This window comes from Tamandua tetradactyla, chromosome 24 (assembly GCF_023851605.1).
Source record: "Tamandua tetradactyla isolate mTamTet1 chromosome 24, mTamTet1.pri, whole genome shotgun sequence".
Lineage (NCBI taxonomy): Eukaryota > Metazoa > Chordata > Mammalia > Pilosa > Myrmecophagidae > Tamandua > Tamandua tetradactyla.
The window spans coordinates 96,430-120,509 of NC_135350.1; the positions used below are offsets into that span (position 1 = coordinate 96,430).

Genomic DNA, 24,080 nt, shown 5'->3' on the forward strand with positions numbered 1-24,080 from the left:
CTGGAATGAGCCAGGACCCAGCATCAAGGGACTGAGAAAACCTTCTCAACCAAAAGAGGGAAGAGAGAAATGAGACAAAATAAAGTGTCAGTGGCTGAGAGATTTCAAACATAGTTGAGAGGTTATCCTGGAGATTATTCTTACACATTGTATAGATATTCCTTTTCAGTTTATGATGTATTAGAGTGTCTAGAGGGAAGTGCCTGAAACTGTAGAGCTGTGTTCCAACAGCCTTGTTTCTTGAAGACGATTGTATAATGATATACCTTATACAATGTGACTCTGTGACTGTGAAAACCTTGTGTCTGATGCTCCTGTTATCTAGGGTGTGAACAGATGAGTAAAAAATATGGACAAAAAATAAACAAATAATAGGGGGAACAAAGGTTCAAATAAATTGAGTAGATTGAAATACTAGTGGTCAATGAGAGGAAAGGGTAAAGGGTATGGTGTGTATGAATTTTTTTCTTTTTTCTTTTTTCTTTCTTTTGTTGAGGTGATACAAATGTTCAAAAAGAATGGCCATGGTGATGAATACACAACTATGTGATGATATTGTATACACTGATTGTATACCATGTATAGAATGTTGTATGTCAAGAATGTTTGTATGTTTGTTTTTTAAGGTTTTACAATAAAAATATATATTAAAAAATATTTCTGTTGTCTTTTTATTCCTTTTCTGTTGTCTTTTTATTTCTTTTCTGTTGTCTTTTTATTTCTTTTTCTAAATCAATGCAAATGTACTAAGAAATGATGAATAGGCAACTATGTGATGATATTAAGAATTACTGATTGTATATGTAGAATGGAATGATATCTAAATGTTTTGTTTGTTAATTTTTTTTAATTAATTAAAAAAAGTTTAAAAAAATAAAAAATGAATAAATAAAAAAAATAGGAACCCAGGAGCCAGTTTTATGAAGACCCAGGAAGATAAACACGATTATTAGGAGTACCTTCATCCTGGACAAAAGCCACTGAAAAGGAGAATTTACCTGAGATTGTCAGGAGGAATACTAAAATCTTTACAGGCAGGGCAGAACCCCATGGTAGGAGTGAGGGGGAGAAGTAACAAGAAATAGGGCAGGTCCAACCAGTAGGTCTAAATCATGAGATCATGTAAAAAGCATCTGCTGAATGATTTGAACCCACCCCTTAACATTAAAATTTAAAGGGTCTGAGGTAGGATCTGCGCATCAGCATGTTTGGAAACTCCTCAGGCAATTGTAATAGGAGACTGGAGATGAGAAGGGACGTTGAATGATTAGGATTTCAGGTAATCAGCATAGAGACACCCCAGGCTTGTGGCTGCCTCATAGACAAGGCAAAGCATCAGCCGTCAATGAATTTTCATTCTTCCCCCAAGAACACTGTTCATATATTCTGGATTCTGAAGAAAGGCTGCTGGCATCTGGGACACCTCCATGGGGGAAGCTGGGGTGCCTGCCACCAGATGGAGTGGTTCTGGGGGGTGATGAGGCTAGGGCAGCCCTGGAGAACCAGGGTTCCCAGCGCACAGCTGGATGGCTCATTTCTCCCCAGGGGACAGTCTCCCAGGATGAGGAACATGTGCCAAGGAAGCAGGCAGAGGCCCTAGAAAAGTCAACCCCAGGACCTGGCAGATGGTTTAACACCCTGCCAAAGAGATGGGAGGGTGCAGCTCCAGACACAGCTGCCCACATCCCTGACACCAGAGGGCGCCAGGTGCCCAGAGCCTCCTTGGACACCAGAGAGAGCAGGTGCAGGCAGGGCAGGAATGAGAGCACTGCCGGGGGGGGGGGGGGGGGGGGGGTGCAAACCACCTGACCCCAGGGGGTCATCCCCAGGGAGATTGTCCCCCCAGGCCCCTAGGAGGGGCTGCCCAGGCCTGAGCTCACCTGCAGGGCCAAGGGCCTCCAGAACCCCAGATGCCTGGGAGGGGCCGTACTGAGGGGCACTCTCCTGGGAGGGTACAACCCCTTCGCAAGTCCTGACCAGGACCCTTCCTGTGATCCATGCCCGACTGCTGCCAGAAGAAGGGAGAGGGGGAGGATTTCTCTGGAGTCCCTTCAGCTGCTCAGGAGGCTCCTGTGCTTCCTTGAGTGTGGACGGACGGATGGACAACGAAGGAAGGAAGCTTACAAGCCTCCCGGGTAACCAAGTACCGCAGCCCGGGTGACTTTAGAACAGCAGGAGTTTATCCTTCTTATGCTGGAGACGTCTGAAATCAAGGTGCTGTCAGGGCCAGTGCTCCCTCTGGGCCCAGGGGACGCTCTCTCCTCTCCTCCCCCAGCTCTGGGGTCCAGGTGTCCCTTGGCTCATGGCTACACTTCTCCACTCTTGGCCTCAGTCCCCACATGTTCCTGGCTGCCTCCGTTTCTGTCTCTTTTAAAGATCTCTGCCATTGGAATACGGCCCACCTAAATCCATGATACGCTCATCTGGAGAGCGTTAATTACACCCATGAAGACCTCATTTCCAGTGGACACGAATTCAGGGAGACTTCCGCCCACTGCAGAGGAACGGGCTCTGAGCGGTGAGTGCTTAGTCTTTGGGACATCCCCTGCCCCTGCTCATTTCTTAGGGTTAGATTTGAAAGCAAACGGCCCCAAAGTGTGGCCGCCAAGCCCCACAGGGACGCTCTCCTCTGAAGGGGCTGTGACTGCCCCAGTGGGCTAGGATCTCCAGGATCTGAGGGTGCCAGGCTGGCCTCTGTCCCTCTGTGCCTAGAGCCCAGTGGGAACCTCCCACGGCTGGACCCTCTCCCTGCAGGGGCAGTGTGCAGGTAGCTGGGGATCCCACCTCCCTGAGGACCCTCACAGACTCAGAGCCTCATTGATGCCCACGATGCTGGGGACCTGCTGGTTGGCCCTTTGGCCATACAGTTCCTAGAACCCAACCTAAGGAGGGGAGCCAGAGGCCCCCTCACAGGTGTATCACACATGGTTTAAGTGGAAATCGGAGCAGTGTCAGAATTCATAGAGCAGGGATGCCAGAATAAACTACATCCTGCAGGTTCTAAAATCACTCACAGTAAAACCAACTCAGTGTCTGCAATAATCAGAGGGCATGCTTATGCTGAAATGCTGAGTGTAAAAAGCACAGAAACACTTCTTTTTTTTTTTATGATTCAGCATTCATATTCATTTTTTTCAATTTTTTTGCTGTTTTAATTTTTAAATTTTTTTAAACATAACAACAAATGCAAACATTCTTAACATGTGAGATCATTCCATTCTACATATATAATCAGTAATTCACAATATCATCACATAGTTGTATATTCATCATCATGATCATTTCTTAGAACATTTGTATCAATTCAGAAAAGCAATAAAAAGAAATCTGAAAAAAATTCATACATACCATACCCCCTACCTCTCCCTTTCATGATCACTAGCATTTCAATCTACTAAATTTATTTTAACAATTGTTCCCCCTATTATTTATTTTTAATCCGCATGTTTTACTCATCTGTTGAAAAGGCAGATAAAAGGAGCATCAGACACAAGGTTTTCACAATCACACAGTCACACTGTGAAAGCTATATCATTATACAATCATCTTCAAGAAACATGGCTACTGGAACACAGCTCTACATTTTCAGGCAGTTCCCTCCAGCCTCTCTGTTATGCCTTAACCAAAAAGATGATATCTATTTAATGTGTAAGAATAACCTCCAGGATAAGCTCTCGACTCTGTTTGGAATCTCTCAGTCATTGATATTTTTTTTTGTCTCATTTCACTCTTCCCCCTTTTGGTTGAGAAGATTTTCTCAATCCCTTGATGCTGAGTCTCAGCTCATTCTAGGATTTCTGTCCCACGTTGCCAGGAAGGTCCACACCCCTGGGAGTCGTGTCCCACATAGACGGGGGAGGGCAGTGAGTTTGCTTGTTGTGTTGGCTGGAGAGAGATTAGGCTTAATTTTAAGTAGTCTTAGCCTATCCTTTGTGGGGTTAAGAGAAACACTTCTTTTTAAAAGAATAAAGAGAAGGGTATGATAGGTATAATCTTTTTCTTTTCTTTCCTGTGTTCGTTTCATTTCTTTTTCTGTTGTCTTTTTATTTCTTTTTCCGAATCAATGCAAATGTTCTAAGAAATGATGAATATGCAACTAGGTGATGATATTGTGAATTACTGATTATGTATGTTTTATTTTGTTTCTTATTTTTTTAATTAATAAATAAATTTAAAAAAAAAGAGAGAGAAGCAAGGCAGGAGCACCCGAAGGATACTGGTGGTCGTCAGGGGGAGAAGGAGTCCAAGGAGGACATTTTTTCTACATTTTCCAAATTGTCTGCCATGCACAGATATTATTTTTATAACCAGAAACAGAGACTTTAAAAATGAGAAGAAATAAAAAGGGTTTCCCTATGGGCACAATCAGGGTGAGCTCAGGCGCTCCCCAGAAGTATCAGCAGGTGGTGTGAGTGAGGAGCCAGTCCAAGGCCCTGCACAGCCGCTTCCACACTGACCCCAAGACCTGCTCCTCCAGCCCAAAATGCAGAGCCCCAGGGTGGGCCGCACCCACATGCAAACCCCAGACTAATTTGAGATTGTTGTCAAGGAGGAAGTGGCCTTTCTGGCACAGGTCTTCCTGTCCCCTTGGTCACCGAGCCCTAGCTTCTGACTAAGAGGACTTGGGGTCAGGTGGGGCGGGTTCTGGCAGTGGGGCTGGAGCTTTGCAGGCCCTCCCTGGGGCTTTGATGAGAAAAGAAAGAAGAAGACATGCTGACTTGGATGCGGCCGTGCAGTCCTTTATTTCTGGTGCACAAAGCAGAAAATAGCCAGTAGAGCAAGAGTCAAAAGCAAAATCCCCCAGGCATAACGGAGCACATGGCTGCTAATCCAGGGATCCATGTCCAGTCCAGGTGGATGGAGGGTCGTTAGCCTGGGGTGGAGCAGGGACGGAGCATCAGTCAACTCCAGGGTCTGCGGCTTCTCTCCTGCCCCTCCCCACCCTTGGTCTGCAGGGTGGGGCTCTGGGGCAGGAGTTGCAGGCAGCTCAGAGCCACACCACCCCTCCAGTGGTGGTTGTGCACCTCCTTCTGAAAGAACCTCCTTGCACCTGTGAAAGCAACGAGACTAAACTGGGTCCTTAATAGACTCACCCTTGATATCCCTCCTGGAGGCTGTCCATGACAGCAAAAGGGAGCTGGGGGCCACTCTGACCCCAGGGTTAGGTACTGCTTATCTCCATCCCCAAGTCCCCCCCTGCAACCTCAGGGTATCACACGCACCCAGAACCCTGCTTCCAGCTGGCCGTCACGAGGGCAGGTAGTGCCCCCTAGCCTTCCTGCCATGGGCCATGGGCAGCTCAGGCCATGGAGGGACATCCTGTACCACATCACGCAGGGAAAACATGCTGAAGGAGACCTCCTCATAGGAGACCTTGCTCCTGTTTTCATAGAGGCAGGCAAAGGTGAGGACCAGGGCTCCCGTGGGCAGGGGTACAATGGGCGCCAAGTCAGAGTAGCTGCTGGGCCCCTGGTAGATCACTCAGGGCTCCGTCCAGCTGTAGGGGTCCAGGGGGGCCCTGCTCAGGTAGATGCCCAAGTGCAGCCAAGCCCTGCGCCCTATCGGATGGGAATACAACAGCCACGTGGGGCTCGGAGATGTGGCCACACGAAGCTTGGGCAGTCCTGGGGTCGAGGGCCCCACGTCCCCCCTGAGCGCAGGCCGCAGGCCAGGCTCCCCTGGGCCGGGAAGCCTAGGATACTGCCCTGGCAGCCATGGGCAGTCTCAGCCAGGGAAGGGACAAGTTGGCTCGGCAGGAAGGACATGCCCTCGTCAGCACTGAGTGCCTGCATGCAGCTACCCAGGGGGCTGCAGGCATTGCAGTAGAGGATGCAGCCGCCCTGCCCATCCTCCACCTCAGCCAGCTGGCATTCGCCCGAACGCAGGCCAGGCACCAGGTCCCTGTGGTGCCAACTGAGACCATGGTCATCGCTGTAGAAGGTGAAGGCATGGGGGGTGGTCCTGCAGAGGCGGCCGAAGCACTCCCGCTGGTCCACATGGTAGGTGTAGGTGGGCACCAGGAGCCGGCCGGAGCGCAGCTGCACACCATGGCCTGGGCCCACAGCGAATGTGGCCCAGTCTAGGGAAAGGAAAAGGGGTAGGAGACCGCAAAGGCCAGAGCCAAGCCCACGGTGGGGTGGGGAAACAGGGGACAATAGGAGCCAGGACCAGCTGAGCAGGCTGTGCCAAGGACACCCCACCCATTCTGCTGTCCCAAGGTGTATGGTACCTTTTTTTCACGGCCCAAGTAAGCTTCTGGCCACGATTAGCGTGCACAGGGCCAGGGGCTGCCCCTCAGCTGGGGTCTCAGTGTGGGAACAGGCTGTGCAAGCGGGTGCCCCTGACATGGTGTGAGCTCAAGCCCAGCTGCAGAGGGACGGGAGCAGAGGGGGCAGCAAAGCGGGGAAGTGAGGCCCACCGGGCAGCTCTTGGGGACAGGGTCCGAGAAGAACCTACAGGTTAGCACTCAGGAACAGGGTCTGGGGATAGCCCACAGGTCAGCTAGAGGGTAATCCCGGACCCTGAATCCCATGTGGCAGGGTCTGCACAGGCAGGTAACCCTGGAGCAGCTTTGGTATGTCACATGCATATTTCAGAGTTTCCTGTTTAGCTCCCTTGTGTCAGGACTGGAGATGGCCCTTTGGGTCAGCCTCCATGTGCCAGGGTAGGGTGGATTCCCCAAAAAGACCGGGGGTGGTCAGGCCCCTAGGGGAAGGGAGGCAGCAGGAGTGGAGGGAATTCCCTGGGCTTTGGGCTGTGCCCTCCTGGGCAGGGGTGAGAAGAGAAGGAAGAGGAAGTGGTAGAGGAGGTGCAAGAGAAGCTGTGAAACTTGGGGGTTAAGGGACCTCAGTGTCTGTGTCTCTCGTTTTTGCAGACAAAGCCCCACGTCCAGGAAGACAGAGATGGCAGCTGCAGGTCCAATGGTAGTGCCAGGTCCAGCCTGTCAGGCCCAGGCAGGACTAGGGCAGCAGGTGTGGTCTGCCCAGGCCCAGGGGGCACTGGGAGGCAGCCTCACCTTTGTGGCAGGCCCCAGAGGACCAACGGCCATCAGAGAGTAGTTGCGGGGCCCCAGCTGCTGACCTCCACCCCGCCCCCGGCCCCGCCCTACGCTGCTCAGCACTGCCCACCGCCTCCTCCGTGAGGTCCCGGGCGCCGCTCCAGGTAAGGCGCTCCAGGTAAGGCGGCTGGTCACGCAGCAGAGGCGCCCCGCGTTCCTGCCAGTAGCGAGATGCACGACCTCGGGGGTGCGGCCCTGCACCGCGATGAAGAAGAGGAAGACGGTGCCGGTGCGCACGTCGTGCACGGGGCAGGGGTTCATGGAGCGGTGCCCCTCCAGGGAGGCCGAGGCCAGCACGTGTGTGCCACCCCACTGCGGGAGGAGGGCGGGCCAGACGGTCACAGGGCGGCGGGGTGGGCCTTGCGCTCCCCGCCCTCCGCTCCGGGCTGGCCCCTCACCCGCACGGAGTCCCCCGCCAGCGTGCCCCTCCACAGAACTAGGCGGTGGGGGTGCGCGTCGTCGGGGCTGAGGCGCTGCAAGGTGGGCCAGCAGGGTGGGCCCGGGTGGCACGGGCAGCAGTGCGGGCACGCGGTAAGTCAGGCCGCTCCGTTCCCGCGCGAAGAGCACGGTGCGCGCAGGCTCCCTCCGGGTCCCCATGCCCTGAGGAGTGCGCACAGGGTCATCCGCTCTCTGTGGGGAGACCCCCACGCCCCCACCACCCCCACCCAATCTTCCCCCACACCTTCAAACCCCCCCACCCTCCCTACACATCCCCAACCCCACCCCACTTCACCCACCCACACTCCTCCACCCCCACCCATCACCCACCCCATCCACCCAACACATGCACACCCCCCTCATCCCAACCCCCCAGATCCCCACTCTCCACCCCATGCCACCATGCTCCCATCCTCCCTGCACACACCCCCACATACCCAGCCCCCAGGCTTCCACATACAACCCCCCTAGCCCCTACCCCTTTGCCTTGTGTCCTCTGGACCTTGGGGGAGCTCAGCAGGTACAGACATCTCTCCTACCCTGGGCTGGTGCCCACCTCCAGCCAGGTCCAGGACGACCCCTCTGCAGCCCCATCCACACCCCACAGCACTGCACCCCTGTCTGTGAAATGGCCTGTGGTTCCTCTCAACACTGACACAGCATGCAGCTCCTTGGCCAGGCCTCGGGGCCGTGATGGCAAGGGGAGCCTATCCAGAGGGACACCAGGAGCTGCCTCCACAAAACCCAACTGCAGGCAAAGGTCTGCGGAAAAGTAAAACCCTCCATGCCTAAATCCTCCTGGATCGACCCACTGCCCGGCCCTATCAGCTGGGAGCACACAGAAGGGCACTCCCTACTGAAGGGGCTGGGGAGGGTGCGATGAATGAGAGTCTGACAGCTGGGCAGGCAGGGCAGGCTTCCCGGAGGCAGTAGCCGGAGCCAAGCTGAGAACTGGGCTTCCATGAGAAGTTCCCGGTGGTGGCCCAATGTTCATTAACTGTGACCACGTGCCTGCAGGCTCGTGGCCCCCACCTCCCCACAGGCCACTCACCGGCCAGGCTGCTCCTCCCCTCCCGGCAGACCCACCCATAGGTCAGGCTGCCTCACCCCTCCCCACCAGCCCACTTCGGGGTGCTGGCCACAGATCCATCAGGCACAGGGCCCTGAGTTTTCATGTTCTTGGAGAATGGCCCCAGCCTGTTGCTTCACAGAAGAGGAAACTGAGGCCGGGGAAGAGATGGGACCTCTCCAAGGAGGCTCAACTCCTGGCACCAGGACCCTAGGCCAAGTTGTGGGTGGTCTTGCTGTGCCTCGGCAGGGTTTCCCCAAAGATGCTTTTTGCCACCCACAGCCTGTCCTGCCTGAACTTGGCCCTGCACATTCAGTGGCCAGCCCCAGGCCACACACACATGCACACACCTACTCACACATACGTACAAAACTACAGACACATTCATGTGCACACACATACACCCACATACACACATATACATTCTCATGTGCGTACACATGAATGCAGGCACACATACAAACACATACACACCCATCCACACAAATGCACAAACACCACACACAGAGACACATCCACACAGCACAAACATACACATGTACAAATACACACTCCTGCACACAGCATACATACACGCTCACACACGTAAACATGCATGCACACAGTCTCACACGCAATCACACCCCACCTCCCTCCCAGCCTTTTTGTCTTCAGATCTGCCAGTCTGTGGCAGGCTCACAGGGCACTGAAATAGGTGGCTGTAAGGACCAGCGAAGGGCCTACGGGGATCCTGGAGGGGAAGGGAGGCACCAGGTGGAGAGGGGAGGCTGGGGGCGGGGGGAAGGAAACCCTGGGAGAGGGATGGGAGGTCTTGGGTGGGGAGGGGGCCTTGGGTGGAGGGGTGGAGCCACATCTGGAGCCACCCTGCTCTGTTCCTTGTATGGGGTGAGGGCCTGGGGAGTGCCACCTGCAGCCATCAGCAGAAGGACCGGCAGGCAGGTGTGGAGCGGGGGGTCCAGCTTGAGGCCCCTCCCTGACCGATCTAAACCTGCCCTGGTGTCTGTGACCCCACCGCCTACATGTAGCCTGCCGCACATCTCCCACTAGGAACCCTGCTGCAGAAGCTTTAGCCATGTGACCCCAGCCCTCATTTTGGAGGTGAGGTGCTGCCCAAGGACTCCCCCCAGCCCAGAGAGGGGCAGTCTGTGAGTGTCCCTGGCCTGACCCCAGGCAGGTGGGCACACGGACCACTATCTGGGGCAGCTGGCAGGGGCCAAGCTGCATCCCAGGGCTGCAGCAAGACAGGGGAGCCCTCTGCAGGGCCTGGACCCCCTTCACCCTTAGCTACTCCCCTCCGGCCAGCTCCAAGTAGCCATAGGGTCATGGCCCAAGCCAGAGCCTCGGCTGGGCAGCTGAGGGAGAGGAGCCCTCCTAGGGGCTCTGGGCCCGGCCCTCCCCTTTACCACCTTCTGTGGGCACTGAGCTGACCTGCTGGGCAGGGACCCGGACCAGGGTCCTAGAAGTCTGGCTGGAGGAGGCACTGCTGCTCATTCGGTGTCCGCCTGCCTCAGCGTCTCTGCAGCTCTGACTGGATCCCTCTCCCTCCTCCCTGAAGGCTTCCCCTCCCTCCCCTTCTCCCCTCCCTGTCCCTCCTTCCTCCCTCCCTCCCTCTCCTTCCCTTCTCCCCCTTTCTTCCTCCTTTGTTCCCTCCCCTCTTCCTTATCTCTGCAGTCCTCCCTCCCTTCCCTTCCCCTCCTCCTCCCTCCCTTTCCCTAGGTAGCCTGGAAGGACAGAGCCTCCTAAGAGCAGGTGGCTCCAATGAATATAACCTTCCGCGTTGGCTTTGTGCAGCTGGGAGGAGCCTGTGCAGGGCTAGTCATCCCCCTAACACCTGGGCTGTTCCCCCTGATATCTGGATGTCCACTCCTGACCCCTGGATTATCCCCTCCCTTGACCCTGGATCATCCTCTCTGACCTCTGGGGCGTCCTCCACTAGCCCCCAAGTCATCCCCTGAGACCCTGGTTTATCCCTCCTGACCCTGGGCACACCCTGCCTGGACACCTCTGCCCAGGGGCTGCAGTAACTCTCTGGGTCCCTGGGTCTCAGGATGGCCTAGTTTCAGCGTGTTGCCAGGCACAGGCCCCCTGGCGAGCCCCCACTCTCCCTGGGGTGGACATGGGCCCCAGAAGGATCCTTGGGGTCTGGTCCCATCCTGGTCCCTGGCAGAGGATACTGCAGTACGAAGTGGGACCCTCCAAGGGCCTAAAACCTGGAAACAGAACACTCACTGTCAAAGGATGATCAAATCACTACTTAAAAACCTAACATTTGGGCGGGCCGCGGTGGCTCAGCGGGCAAAGTGCTTGCCTGCTATGCCGGAGGACCTCGGTTCGATTCCCGGCCCCAGCCCATGTAACAAAAAACGGAAAAACAAAATACAATAAAACAAGAAAATGTTTAAAGATGTTTCCCTTTCTTCCTTCCTTCCTTCTATCCTTCCTTCCTTCTCTCTGTCTTTCTTAAAAAAAAAAAAAAAAAAAAAAACCTAACATTTCAGAATGGTGAGAAAGGGGGAAAATTCAACATCCCCAAGTTGAATTCTTGATATTCTCACAAGCAGTGGGGACAACCAAAGCAATAGGCTGAGTCCCCAGTCTTGGGGTTTTGTTCATATGAAACTTAACCCCACAAAGGATAGGCTAAGCCTACTTAAAATTAGGACTAAGAGTCATCCTCAAGAGAACCTCTTCTGTTGCTCAGATGTGGCCTCTCTTTCTCAGCCGACAGGACAAGGAAACCCACTGCCCTCCCCCTTTCTACATGGGACATGACTCCCAGGGGTGTGGACGGTCCTGGCAACATGGGACACAAATTCTAGAATGATCTGGGACTCAGCATCAAGGGATTGAGAAAACCTTCTTGGCTGAAAGGAGGAAGAGTGAAATGAGACAAAATAAAGTGTCAATGGTTGAGAGATTCCAAACAGAGTCCAGAGGTTATCCTAGAGGTTATTCTTGCGCATTAAATAGATATCACCTTTTTAGTTAAGGCATAACAGAGAGGCTGGAAGGAACTGCCTGAAAATGTAGAGCTGTGTTCCAGTAGCCATGTTTCTTGATGATGATTGTATAATGGTAAAGTTTTCACAATGTGACTGTGTGATTGTGAAAACCTTGTGTCTTATGCTCCTTTTATCTACCTTATCAACAGACGAGTAAAACATATGGATTAAAAATAAATAAATAATAGGGGGAACAATTGTTAACACAAATTTATTAGATTAAAATGCCAGTGATCAATGAAAGGGAGGGGTAAGGGGTATGGTATGTATGAATTTTTTTTGGTTTTCTTTTTATTTCTTTTTCTGAATTGATGTAAATGTTCTAAGAAATGATCACGATGAATATACAACTATGTGGGGAAAAAAACCTAACATTTCAAAATGAACACCTAAGAAAGCATGAACCACACAGTCAGGCTCCCAGGGCCCCACCGGGGCTCTGCGCTCCAGGAGTGGGGATCGGGGTGTCAGGGCTGGGAAGGGCAGGGCTGGCTCCGGAAGTGCACAGAAATGGACCCAGTGAGGTCAGGACACAGGAGGTCTGGGGGGCACCTGGAAGGGAGACCAGGAGCGGGAGGGGCCACATGGCCCGAGAACCCTCCGCACAGCATTGAGGCCCCCAGTCCCAGGAATGGCCCACCCCGGGGTCCTCTCCTTACTGGGCTCGGCCTTGGGTCCATGGCCAGTGTGTTCCTTGGCCATGCACATCTTCTCAGTTTTTTAGTTTTTTTTAGTTAGTAGCCAGCTTTTTAAAAAGGGGCATTTCATGTGAAAATCTACATTTCCAGCTTCTCTGGAAAATCAGAAACTCTGCCACGCCAGCTGCCCATGTGGAACATGACCTGGGACACGGTGGGCTGGGACTGGCTCTCTGACCAAAGCCTTCCTCCCCACTGCAGCCGGTTCACTGGCCATGTTCCCCGCCCTGGGCACTTGGGGGCGCTGTCCCCCAGTCTCAAGGCCTTTGAGGAAGGGAATGTCTGCTCACTTGCTCGTTGGTGAGCGGAAGCCCCCCCTGCCTCAGAGCCCCACATCTCAGCTGGGCCTGCCTTCCTGCCCCCACCCCCACCACGCCATGGGAATGCAGCCAGGCCACAGACCCCTACCAGCCCCTGCATGACAAAGAACGCTCCAGAAAGGAATGTCAGTCCTGCTGTCTGAGCTCCTGGGTTTCTATTGGCTGCAGGGCATCTTGGCATGTCACACAGTCCTTTCTGATGTTTTCAGACTTCTCTATTACCAACACTGCTTGCATTTGACATTTCACTACATACCCCAAATTTCCCTCCGAAACAGCACCAGTTTACATGCCACCAAACTCAATGCACAGACAAGCCTGATGTAGACACATGGGAGAGTGCCATTGAGGGAGGGGGTCCCTAGGCTTCTGGGGCAGGGGAAGCAGATGAGGCTGAACCCCCAATCCAAGATAATTGTCCTCTGCATTTAGAAGCAGCAAGTCTTCTCAGCTTTGTGGTCACACACCTCCCATGCTAGTAGAGATGGGGGTCTTTTATTTTGGGGGTGCTGGTCAATCCTGCCTAAAACCCAGGTTTTCCTTGACAACTGAACCACTGGAGCCTTTTTTCAGCTGTGCTAGTCTCCCTCTCCCTGCACCCCTTTCACCCCTTTCATAGGAAAGCTGACCCTGAACCTGCTCTCCCTTCCTGCCTTCCTCCTGGACTTCCTCTGTCTGCGCATCCCTCTGGATGGTGGCTCAGCTCTCAGCAGGAAGTCCCTCCGCTCTTCACTGTCATTGTTCAGGTGTTTGGAAGTCATTTTCCCAATCTTCATACATTTTCTTTCATTCTAAAATATCTCAACCCCCCCCTGGAAATCCCATCTTGGTAAATTTCGCTCCAATACAGGGTATCCACAAGAGTCCCCTGTTCTGAGTGTTTGTGGTGCCCCTTCTTTTAATGATGATCCCCCTGAAGGGCCGAGAGGGATTTCCTGCCTGCCGCCCATCTCTGCGTGGACATGCCCAGAAACACGGCCCATTCGGCAGTCCCCAGGGCTGAGGGAGAGCCCCCTGTGGCAGAAGGGATAGAAGAGGCTTCTCTTCAGGGCTAGGGGACGATGGGCCCAGGCTCAGACCCAGTTGACCAAATGACTGCAGCTCTTATTCTCGGGTGCGCCAAGCACTCCCAGTTCCCAGGGCATGTGGCACTGGGTGGGAGCACCCTGCTCTACCAGAGGACCCCCGCAGTCAGGGATCGTAGCCTCCGGGAAAAGAGGCCTCAGTACTACCCCCCCCCCCACACACACACACATATGGTAAATAGGGTGTCTGGAAGCTGCCTTCCTCTGGGCCCAGATCAGATGTGATCTCCATGGCAACCAAGGGGCGGTTTCCACGACAACCAAGGGTATGGACCTTCTCAGCTACAGAGCAGAGTCTCAGCCTGCTTGCCGCTGGTGGGTCTTGTCGGTAATGGAAAACACTTCTGAGTCCAAGACCGTCCTGCTGGAAAGAAACCACAGGCAGCCAAAGATTGGAAGCTGCTGCTGTCCCTGGCGGACCCCCACCCGTCGCCTCTGTAGCACTGCCCTGGGAGCCACAGGGTGTTTTTATGAGTCGCCTGGAGCCCTCATACTCGGGCAATAGGCGGAGGCGGTTCTGAGCTCCGCGGGGGCCCTGAGCTCCAGCTGCTGGAGTCTCCCCGACACCCCAGTCTGTGTTCGTTTGGGGAGTGGGCCCTTCACACGTAATTAGAAGTCCGACTCACTTTCATCTCGTCCTAAGTCCCTTCCCCCAGTTCATAAAAGAGGCTGCGCGTCCCGGACCAGAGGAGGTCCTCTCTGAGGGGCTGCCCCTGCGCCAGGTGCTGCCATCGTTCCGGAGGCACCAGGGCCTCCCCGGGTGACGGTGGAGGGTCCCCGGGCCAGGTGCCCGCCCCTACCCCTCCAGAAAGTCGATCTTCTTCGGGGGTTTCTCCGGGAACTGCAGGGAGTAGAGGCGGGCCATGTACTGGATCTCAGGCACGGCCATCCTCCCGCACATCCGCCGCGTTTCGTTATCCAGCTCCGGCCTGAGATTGTAGCCCAGGATGTTGGCCTGGCCCGACTGGTACGGCTGCAGCTGCCAGTCGGTGATCTGCGATTTGTTCTTGGGCGCCCCGTCCTGCAGGCACAGGTCCGCCAGCTCGCGCCGCCGCGCCCGCAGCTGGGCCACCTCCCTGCGCAGGCGCCGCGGGCCGAGCTGGGCGTGCGCGCGCGCCCAGAAGGTGCGGTTGAAGTGCTGGTAGAGCCTCCAGTCCAGGGCGCACCAGCGCCGCGCGCGCTCCTGCGCCTCGGGCGATAGGCCGGTGACCGTACCCGCGCTGCGCGCATTCAGCCGGAAGTAAGCGACGTCGTCTAGCCGCCAGCGCAGCGCGCGCCGCAGCAGCACCATGGACTCGTCGAAGTGCTCGGCGATGAGCACCAGCTGGAAGCGCCGCTCCACCTCGGCCAGGCGCGCGCGCACGTAGCCCTCGGTGGCCGCAGCATTGTTGTCGAAGCCGAAGTCGAACCACATGTTGTTCTTGGCGTGGACGTTCATCAGGCTGAGGCTCTTGTTGTAGTAGGTCCACGGGGACGCCAGGAACGTGTCCAGATCCCGCACTTTCTTGAAGGCGGGGACTTCGTGTTTGTAGTAGATGAAGGAGGACTCCAGCTGGGCGACGGGATTTCTGAGGATGGAGAAGTAGAACGTGTCGTTGGGCATGACCTTCTGCACCTGTGGGAGACAGGAGAGAAGGCTTCGTTCCCCGTTGGTGCGGGCGAGCGTCAGGCGCCGCTGCCCAACCGGCATATGCCCCTCGCACCCCTCCCCTCCCCACCCCCACCTCCCGGCCAGCCGCAGCTGCTCCCGCCACCTGCAGCCTGTAGCCGCCTGGAGCAGAGTCCGGTTCACACACAAGTCCCTGCGCCCGGGCCCACGAGCAGAGCCAGGAGGCAGGAGCCAGGGAGTGTTACCCCCGGGGGTTCCCTGTGTCACCACCCACCGCAGAGGAAGAAACTGAGTCTCACAGAAACGCAGGGGTCTGTGGTGGATGTCCAGGCCAAGAGGTTTCGTGGGGTTGGGGGTGGAAGGTGGATGGGGGGTCGGTACTCACCCTTCCTTCCCTGTGCACCCCATCGGAGTCCCTCCCCCGAAATGCCTGAGCCAGGCCACACCTTTCCCTGCATAACCCATTCCCTCTGGAAGGGAAGTTAGAGGAGCTGAGAGCGAATTCCAAGGAGGAACCAAGCAAGTGCAAAGGCCCTGGGGCAGTTGGGAGGGTAAGACTAGTGCTCAAATAGGAAAGTGGGAGGCCAGGCTGCTGGGCTCACTCCAGGAGTATCTCCCTGCAGGTGACTCCAGCTTGGAAACCGGGGACCCGTGCAAGGCTACGTCCTCTGCCCTACCCCCCACACCAAGGCCTTACTCCAGGGCCCTGGGACCACCCACTAGGCCATGGGTGTGCCTTGGTCATCACCAGTCCCACCTCGGATGGGTTAAACCTCAGGTGGTTGCACATGACATTGAAGCGCCGCTGGTGGCCAGGCCCATCCTGCTTGCTGCCCTCCACATAACGTGCCAGGAAGAGCCAGGGGTAGCCCAGGTGGAAGCGGCCACCTGCAGGCAGTGCCACCGACAGGTTGTGCCTCTCAGCGAAGCGGAAAAGGATGTTGAGCACGGTGCTACTGGCTGTCTTGTGCGTCTTCAGGAACATGAGGTTGGTGACAGGCGGCCCTGCGGCCCAGCTCTGGCCCTGGCTGGGGGGAAGGGGGCATCTTCAGTGGGAGACACACCCTCCAGACCCCACAACCTGAGACTCCAACTCCACATCCCCAGACCCCCAATCCAGCAATACCCCAACCTGAGATCCCCCAAATTGGCCAGACACACCCTAACTAGAGACCCCTAGCCCTATCTTCCTCAATCTGGGCCCATTAACATGCCAACCCTCCACCAGTAACCCACAATCCCACAACCCACAATCCAGTAACCCCCCAATCTAAGACCCCCAACCCCACATCCCCCAATCTAAGACTACAATCCTGGATCCCCCCAAACTCCCAACCCCCAATCTGAGACTTCCAACTTCACACCCCCAGCCCCTCCAGCTCACCAACCCCCCAACCTAAGATCCCTAACCCTGCAACCCCTAACCCCACACTCACCAACCCAACAATCCCCCAAACCACAACCCTCCCAGACCTCATCTCTGCACTTTCCTAACCTGGCAAGTCCTCACCTCCACAGCCCCAGAGGGCCCTCTGGTATGGACGGAATTCCTCCCTAAGGCTTTATGTCCCTGAGTGGCCTCCCCATTTTGTTCCCTGCCTTGGGGTGGGAGCTATGAGTCTGGTCATACACCCCAGCTGCCCCTCCAGCTCCTCTTGGCTAACCCTTCACACAGGACAGATTGGCCTGACTGGCAGGGCCGGCATAGACACTTGTTCCTTTCTTGTGATCCAAGTAGGGCGCCCCACAGTGCCCCCTCGGGCTTGCTCACCAGTTGTCTGCCCAGGCCTCAGGCCCCAGAGCAGGCCACTCTTCCTGGTCTCCCAAGATTGCTCTCCCTGCCTCAAGGCAGGCCAGACTGAACGATCCAGGGTGGAGCACGGCATCCCTTGGGACCTGCCTGGAACCCCCCTTTCCTATGGAAGTCCACCCAGAGGCCCCGGGGATCGGCGACCTGCATATCACCCAGCCAGGGCCAGAAGGAGCCCCCGGTGTAGGACTTACTGTGTAAACAGGCCGGCATCCGAGCTCAAGAAGCCAACCAGCAGGACGGTCAGGCCCAGGAGGGCGAGGATGACCCGGAAGGACCTGTGAGGGGTGCAGTCAGTCCCCAAGTCAGGGCCCAGGTGGGGTCTCCAAGGGGCGCCCCCACACCGGCGTGCCCCATCCCTGACCGGGGCCGCCCCCCAGGCCCTTGGCTGCACATGCCCCTCAGCCCTAACGCCCATGGTCTCATAACTGCATGTACTGACATGTCTTGCTGGCCCAGGCTGGCCGGGCCCAGGAGACAGGAGCACCTCAGGCTCCATCCCTGAACCCTTCATGCCCCCCTGCCACATCCCCATGGCTCAGGAGCCAGGAGAACCTAAGTGGCAGGAGCCAGGGAGCTGGAGCAGGTGGTGTGGACAGGGGTACACAGGCAAGAGCAGCTCAGGGAGTCACTGACCCCACAGAGACCCCTGGGAGTCTGGCAGCCCCAAAGACCTTGATTTCAGCAACCCCCACAAGTACACGGGTGCAGGGTTGGAGAAGAGAGGCGGCCAGGCGCGTAGACCTGGTGTCTTGGGACAGATGGTCAGAGGGTTGGATGGATGGCCTGGCTTCAGCCCCAAGCTGGGGAGTCCAAAACAAAGGGCCTGGAAGCCTGGTCCCTGGCCCAGGGCACCTAAGGTGGGATGCTAGGACTAGGTTAAGGGAGGGACGGGGCTGGAACAAGACCTGCCCGGTGGGGAAGTGGGGACCCCCTCATGAGAGGCCTCACATCTCCTGGTCAAAAGGAGGCTCGGTGCCTCCCCAAAGCTCCCTAAGACGAGCTCACGTGTAGGCAAGAGCTGCATGGAAAGCTTGGATGTCGCATGCCAAGGTGACTGTCTGCAAGGGACCTGCCTGCCCCTCCCCAACTCTCCCCACCTGTGAGAGGGGGAGGGGTTTCAGCTGTTGGAGCCTTGGTACAGAGGCAGGGTGGGTGTGGGGTTGAGGGGTGGAAATAGATCTGTTGAATGTGAAATGTCTTTAGACACCCAGCTGGGATTGACAAGCCACTGGTGGAAAATGAGTGGCGCTCAGGGAGATGCTGAACTGGCCATTCATCCGCACATCATCATCATGTGTGCCAGTTTAAAGCTATTCTGTATCTCAGAAAGGCCATGTCCTTTAATCCTCATTCATTATTGCTGGGTGGGATTTTTTTCATTGTTTCCATGGAGATGTGATTCACCCAATTGTGGGTGGAGATGTATCCCCACCTATTCAAGGTGGGGTTCCTTACTGGAGCCCTTTAGGAGGGAACCATTTTGGAAAAAAAGCTTTAGAGCCACCACAACCAACAGAGCCCATGCAACCAGAAACCTTTGGAGATGAAGAAGGAAAACACCCCAGGGAATCCTTATGAAACAAGAAGCCAGGAGAGAAAGCTAGCAGACATTGCCATGTGCCTTTCCAGCTGACAGAGATGGTCTGAACCCAATAACTGTAGGAGCCAAGTGTTAAAACAAGACCTGCAGAATTTGTTGGGAGCAGCTGGCCTCAGGATGGGAGCAGTAAAGTGTGGAGATTGTTATGTAGAACAGTCTGGGAGGAAGAGAATGTTTATCCCAAATGGTTATGGTAAGTATGAAGGAAGAGAGCACTGAAAAATAAGCTCTCTGTTCTTTCAAGAAATGCATGCATGCCTTTTTTCACCCTGCAGTATTTAAGCAGGATCTCAATAAGAATAAAGTTGTCTGATGTCTGATGTAAAGTGAAGCTTCAGACCCCCTGAGCCTGTCTGTGTCTTTCTTTCTTTCTTTCTCATCATTCATTCCTTAATATCCTTCGAGTTCCATTTCAATAGGAAGCAACAAACAACCTTTCTTGGATCAAGGTATTTTTCCCTGGATGCCTTAGTCTGTACATTTTCAGTCTTAGAACTGTAAACTTCCAACTCAATAAATTCCCCTTTTTAAATGTTCCATCTCTAGTAAGCTAAAACCATGTTTTGCTTAGAAGCTCTACTCAGAAAAAGAGTGGCTTTTCCTCACAAATCTAGAAGTCTGGAGAGAGGATCTGCAGGTACCAGCTCACAGGGCCCAGTGCCTGCTGACTCACAGCCCTACCAGGTTGAGGATATTGGTGTCTCTTGCTCTCCTTGCTTGTTGCCTCATAGTCCCAAGATGGCTGCCATGCTCCAAATATCGCATCCACATTTGGATCAGCGTGAAAGGAGAAGCGACAGGGCCAGCCACCATGAGGAGTCAAACATTTTTCTAGAAGCCCCTTGCAAACCTTCACATATATATTTTTGGCTTGAACTTGGTCTTATGGTCACCCCTGACCACAGCGGCTTTTACAGCCTCTGTGGAGAAGCAAAGGGAGAAAGTGGCATCAGCCTCCTTGGCCACATTTATATAAACCCACGGCCACCGTGGGCTAAGGCCTGGATCAGAGCCAGGATGCACCTGCAGAGGTAGACACACCCTGAAGGAAATGTAAGTGATCACCCTCGGACATGACCTGGGCTTGAGGCCCAGGACCCAGCAGAGAGCTGGCGGTGGGTCTGGGGGCAAAGGGGTGGTCCTGGGTGTCAAGAGCTTGCTGAAGGCTGGCCTTTGTCCAACTCAGATCTTCTGCCCGAACAGGCAATTCCTGGGGTGTGGGGTCTCTGTATGCCGGCTCACGAACACATCAGCCAGTGCTGGGGTGGGTCATCCTTGGGGCTGTGGATGGCCATACCTTTTGGATATTTCTCTGGCATTTAGTGGATCAAGACCTACTACATTGCGGCCCTGTTGCGGGCATGGGTCCCTACACTCTTGGGGGGCATGCTGGCCTCCACAGGGTTGGTACTTGGCTTTCCAGCAAGCAAACAGCTGTGTCTGCTTGGCCGCCAAACACCCACACCCCTTGCTGGGTGGAAGCACGCGTCTCCATGCCCCACACATTCCACGAGGAAACTGGCCAGTGAGGGGACGCGAGGGCCTTTGCTCTCCCTGGGGGCCCTTGTCACGTTTTCAGAGCTGCAGTGTGGGGCTGACACCTCTCTCCCATCCCCTCCCCTGGTACTTGGGCCAGTCCCCCGTGGCTGCATATGAAGGAGGAGGTGCCCACACCCCAAACCTTGGGAGAGGCACAGTTCTAAACGGCAGTACTTTGGTTGTGTGGTTGGCCCTGTGCTGTCCTCCTGAGCCCCTCCCAGCTTGCCACCTGTGCGTGCCTGAGGCTCTCTGCCCCCATGGCCCAACCGACCAGCTGGTTATGGATAGCAGTGAGGGTTGCATGACATTGGGAATGTAATCAATGCCACTGAATTGTGCAGTTAAGAACATTACAGTGGCACATTTTGCAGTGTGTATGTTACTACAATAATTTAAATAAAAAAAAATCCTCCATATGGAACCTCTGGAGATGGTCCTGCTCCCCCAGGAACACCTCCTGGTCTGCTTGCTGAGCGCAGGTTGAAGCAGGCCCGGGAGAGCCGCTGCCAGGGGCCAGCACTGGGCTCAGGACGGGCGGCACTGGGCTCAGGGGCCTGTACAACATGGAGAGGGGGTCAGAATCCGTGGCCAAGGCACTTCTGCTTTGGATGGCCATATTGACCATGAGGGAGACTCATGGAGGGTTTTGAGAGAATGTATTTTGCATGCCCAGGATTTAAACATTTAAAGAAAAACCTAACCAGCTCACCTGATGTGGACAGATTCGCCACCTCAGTGGGGTGGCTGAGGGACCCCTGTTTCTGACCACCGGTCATGGTCACCCACTTCTAGTCGGTATTTAGAAACATAGTCCTGACCTGAACTCAGCGTGGGGGGGGTGCCCCTCCCCCTGAAGTAGCACCGTAGGGATAAAAAGGACCTGGGACCTCCGAGCCAACCCGGCTGCCTCACCCTTCCCGCCCTCCCTCCCTCCTTCCCCCAGCTGCCTTGGTCCTGCCCCCAGCTCCTCTGGCTCCCCCACCCCGTGGGCTTGCAGGGAGCCCCAGCCCTAGCCTCCCACACGGTGCAGCCCTGTTTCTAAAGCCTGGAGGCCCCTGTCCCTCCAGGAGGTGAGGAGGAAGTCCCTGCCCCTGACAGGGCAGCCCCCGAGTCTCCCCCTCCCATCCTGGCCCAGAAGCTCCTCCCTCATCTGTCAGCCCCGTCATGGCTTTTTCCAGGCAGCTGCAGGTTGACCACAGGAAATTCATGAAGCTGCCCTGAGTGCAATGAGCCCCCCGCCCCTGAGAGTGGGGGCCAGGCAGCCAGCAGCCAGTCCCTGCCCTGGGTCCTGCTTGCTCTGCTTACCCTGTCTCCTGAACCTTGAGCCGATTTGAACTCAGGACACCTCGGCCCCTCCCCAGGAAGCTTAATCTTGGCCCTCAACAGGAGATGGGGGTCCCACCCCCTGCAAGGCCCCGTACTGCGGAGAATGGGGGCCCCAGGGCACCCTTCCAAGCTGCCCTGACTCTGCTGTTCTCGGCTGTGGACAGACTGCAGCCCACTTCCCTGCTTAAGCCCAGGTCACAGGTCCCGGGAGAAAGACCTCACTGTCCGGGTCCCACAAACCCAAGACCGGGCATAACCAGCCTCCTAACGGCGGCGAGGTAGGCAGCCGGCCACAGCGGGACAGACACAGCAGATCTCAGGGCAGCAGGAGCCCCAGGGGTCCAGAGCCCACCTGCTGGGCGGTGATGGATGAGAGGCCACAGCTCAGAGAGTGACCTGACCCCGGCCCAGACAGGGTCTCTTCCAGAAGGTGTGGGCCCGAGCGGCCCACCATGGAGCTGGCCAGCAGACATAGCCTTCGCTATTTCTCTTGGCTGTTTGTCCCATGTCCACAAACTGAAGGGCTTAAGACAACAAAAGTGGGTTCTCTCAGCTCTGGGTGCCAGACTTCCGAATCGAGGTACTGTGGCCATACCACCTCCCCAGGCTCTGGGGGGCTGTGGGTGGCACCTTTGCCTCGTCCTGCTCTGGCTTTTGCCGGCCATTGTCTATGGCCAAGCTCCCACCCCACAGTCTTCCCTCTGCCTGGTCCTCTGATAAGGGCACCCCAAGCCCCTCTGGCCTCATCTTCACCTGATTTCCAAATTAAGTCCCACTCCCTGGGCGCGGAGCCAGCGTCCTGCACATCTTCCCCACCCGAGAGCCTCGACCACGGGATGGTCCACCCGGACACCTCTACCTGCCTTGTGTCCAGGAGACAGCTTATCCCTCAGAAGGGCCAGCCTCTGTGGGTGGCCCCCTCAGGTCTGGGTGGGTGCTATGCATGGGCTAGCAGCCAGGGGCACCTGCTCCTGGGAGCTTTCTTCAACCTTTGTGTGGCCGCCACCAGCCCACCACAAACCCACACTCACTGACACTTGCCCAGTCTCCCCCCCAAGACATCACCACGGCTGAGTGTCCCGAGGCCCGGGCGTGGACACACTGCCACAGGGGATGTCACCATGGACAATTCAGCATGGTGGGACCCCATGGGGCACTTCTCACCAGAAACCAGAGCCTTATCCAAACAGAAACAGCATTTCTCTAGGTCACAAGGTCTACAGGGACATCTGGGCCTCCGCCAATGGCCCCAAAGTCAGCTCCCCCAGCTCCCACTCACATGCCCTCTGCCCCCGCTGCCGGCTCCTACCTCCAAGGGTGCCCACAGCTGAGCCTGCACTTTGGGCTTGGTGAGCAGTGACTCGTCAGTGGGAAATGGCACCTGTCATTTGAGCTGCACCCCAACAGTTGCGAAGGAGCTAGGACACTTAGGACGACCCCTGCCCCCCCTTTGGGTGGAGAGCGCAGGGCGTTTGGCCGATAAACCTGGGAACCAAGACAGAGGTGCACAGGAGCCTGTGCTGTGGGGGTGCCACCAGCTCAGGAACCCTGTTATGCTCACTTGGGCCGCGCCCACAGAGGGGTCCTTGTGGATGCGCTATCACCTCCCTGGTCATACCCACATGGCCTGGGCAGAGGCCCCAGTTTGAGGAGATAACTGACCCAGGGGCGAGGGGTGGGGTGGCCCTGGGGGGGCTTCTGCTGCCCCCGCACCCTGGCTGGCAGCCCCGCACAAGCAGCCTCCGTTCTCACCCAGGAGGGCGACGCTCGTCCCCAGAGAGGCTGGTCACCGCAGTCGTCCTGGGTGCCATCGCAGGGCGTGGGGCACACGGAGTAAGGGGCACCCAAACAGAGCTTGAATCTCCCCAAAGCGCACCGAGCCAGCCAGAGAAGAGGACTGCCGTGCTTCTCAATCTCACCCCCTTCCCATCACCCCCTCTTCAATCACCCAGGACTGGCAGGGCCAGGCTGGGGCCCAGAAGAGAAAGGACCTGGCATAAACTCCACGGGGCCTCGTGCCCCAGCAGTCACCCAAAAGTGCACTGTGAACACTGGAGTGAAAAACCCGGTGGACCTGGGGGACCCGCTGGGGCAAGCGCTGGGGACGTTGCTGCAGTAAATCCAGCAACAACAACGGCAAAGCACACCCAGAGTCATGGCCAGGGGTGCAAACCCCGGCAGCCCCACCCTGTGCAGGCCATCACCCCAGATCCTACGGCAGCCCTGTCATCTCCTTGCCAGGGGCACAGGCCCCCATGCACCCAATGCCAAGGCCAGACCTCCTGGGAAGGACAGCAAGGGGTTAAAGGCTGACCAAAATGAAGCCAGGGAAACTTGAACTCCAGTAAGCATTAGTGGAAAATATACTCAAAACCCAAACTGATTTCATTTTTAAGACAAAGACAACACGGCACCCTTCTCCCGGCTTGTGGGAGCACCAAGGACCTAAAGCCCCCGGGTCTCCCGGGGGGGCCGCACCGTGGCTATCTGTGTACCTCTGCGTGCCGCCCAGTGTGCTCAGCAT

General features: G+C 56.0%; 1 protein-coding gene and 1 pseudogene across 1 annotated transcript; both read right to left on the minus strand.

The window, feature by feature from the left end:
- Window positions 1–5,247: 5,247 nt before the first annotated feature.
- On the minus strand, window positions 5,248–7,654 carry LOC143668547 (sialidase-4-like; annotated as a pseudogene).
- Window positions 7,655–14,427: 6,773 nt separating this feature from the next.
- On the minus strand, window positions 14,428–24,080 carry LOC143668548 (galactose-3-O-sulfotransferase 2-like). The gene is made up of 4 exons (XM_077143240.1): window positions 24,052–24,080; window positions 17,283–17,366; window positions 16,036–16,306; window positions 14,428–15,284 (listed from the first exon to the last, which is right to left on the minus strand). The coding sequence occupies exons 1-4, from the start codon at window positions 24,078–24,080 to the stop codon at window positions 14,466–14,468; spliced, it is 1,203 nt and encodes a 400-aa protein (XP_076999355.1). The 3' UTR covers window positions 14,428–14,465.

Bases quoted from the DNA above. Each gene is read 5' to 3' on its own strand.
- LOC143668548 (XM_077143240.1), bottom strand. From the start codon at position 24,080: ATGCTGAGCACACTGGGCGGCACGCAGAG. The intron at 17,367-24,051 runs GTACACAGATAG...CACCCCTCACAG, and splicing joins ACACTGGGCGGCACGCAGAG to GTCCTTCCGGGTCATCCTCG. The intron at 16,307-17,282 runs GTAAGTCCTACA...CCTTCCCCCCAG, and splicing joins GATGCCGGCCTGTTTACACA to CCAGGGCCAGAGCTGGGCCG.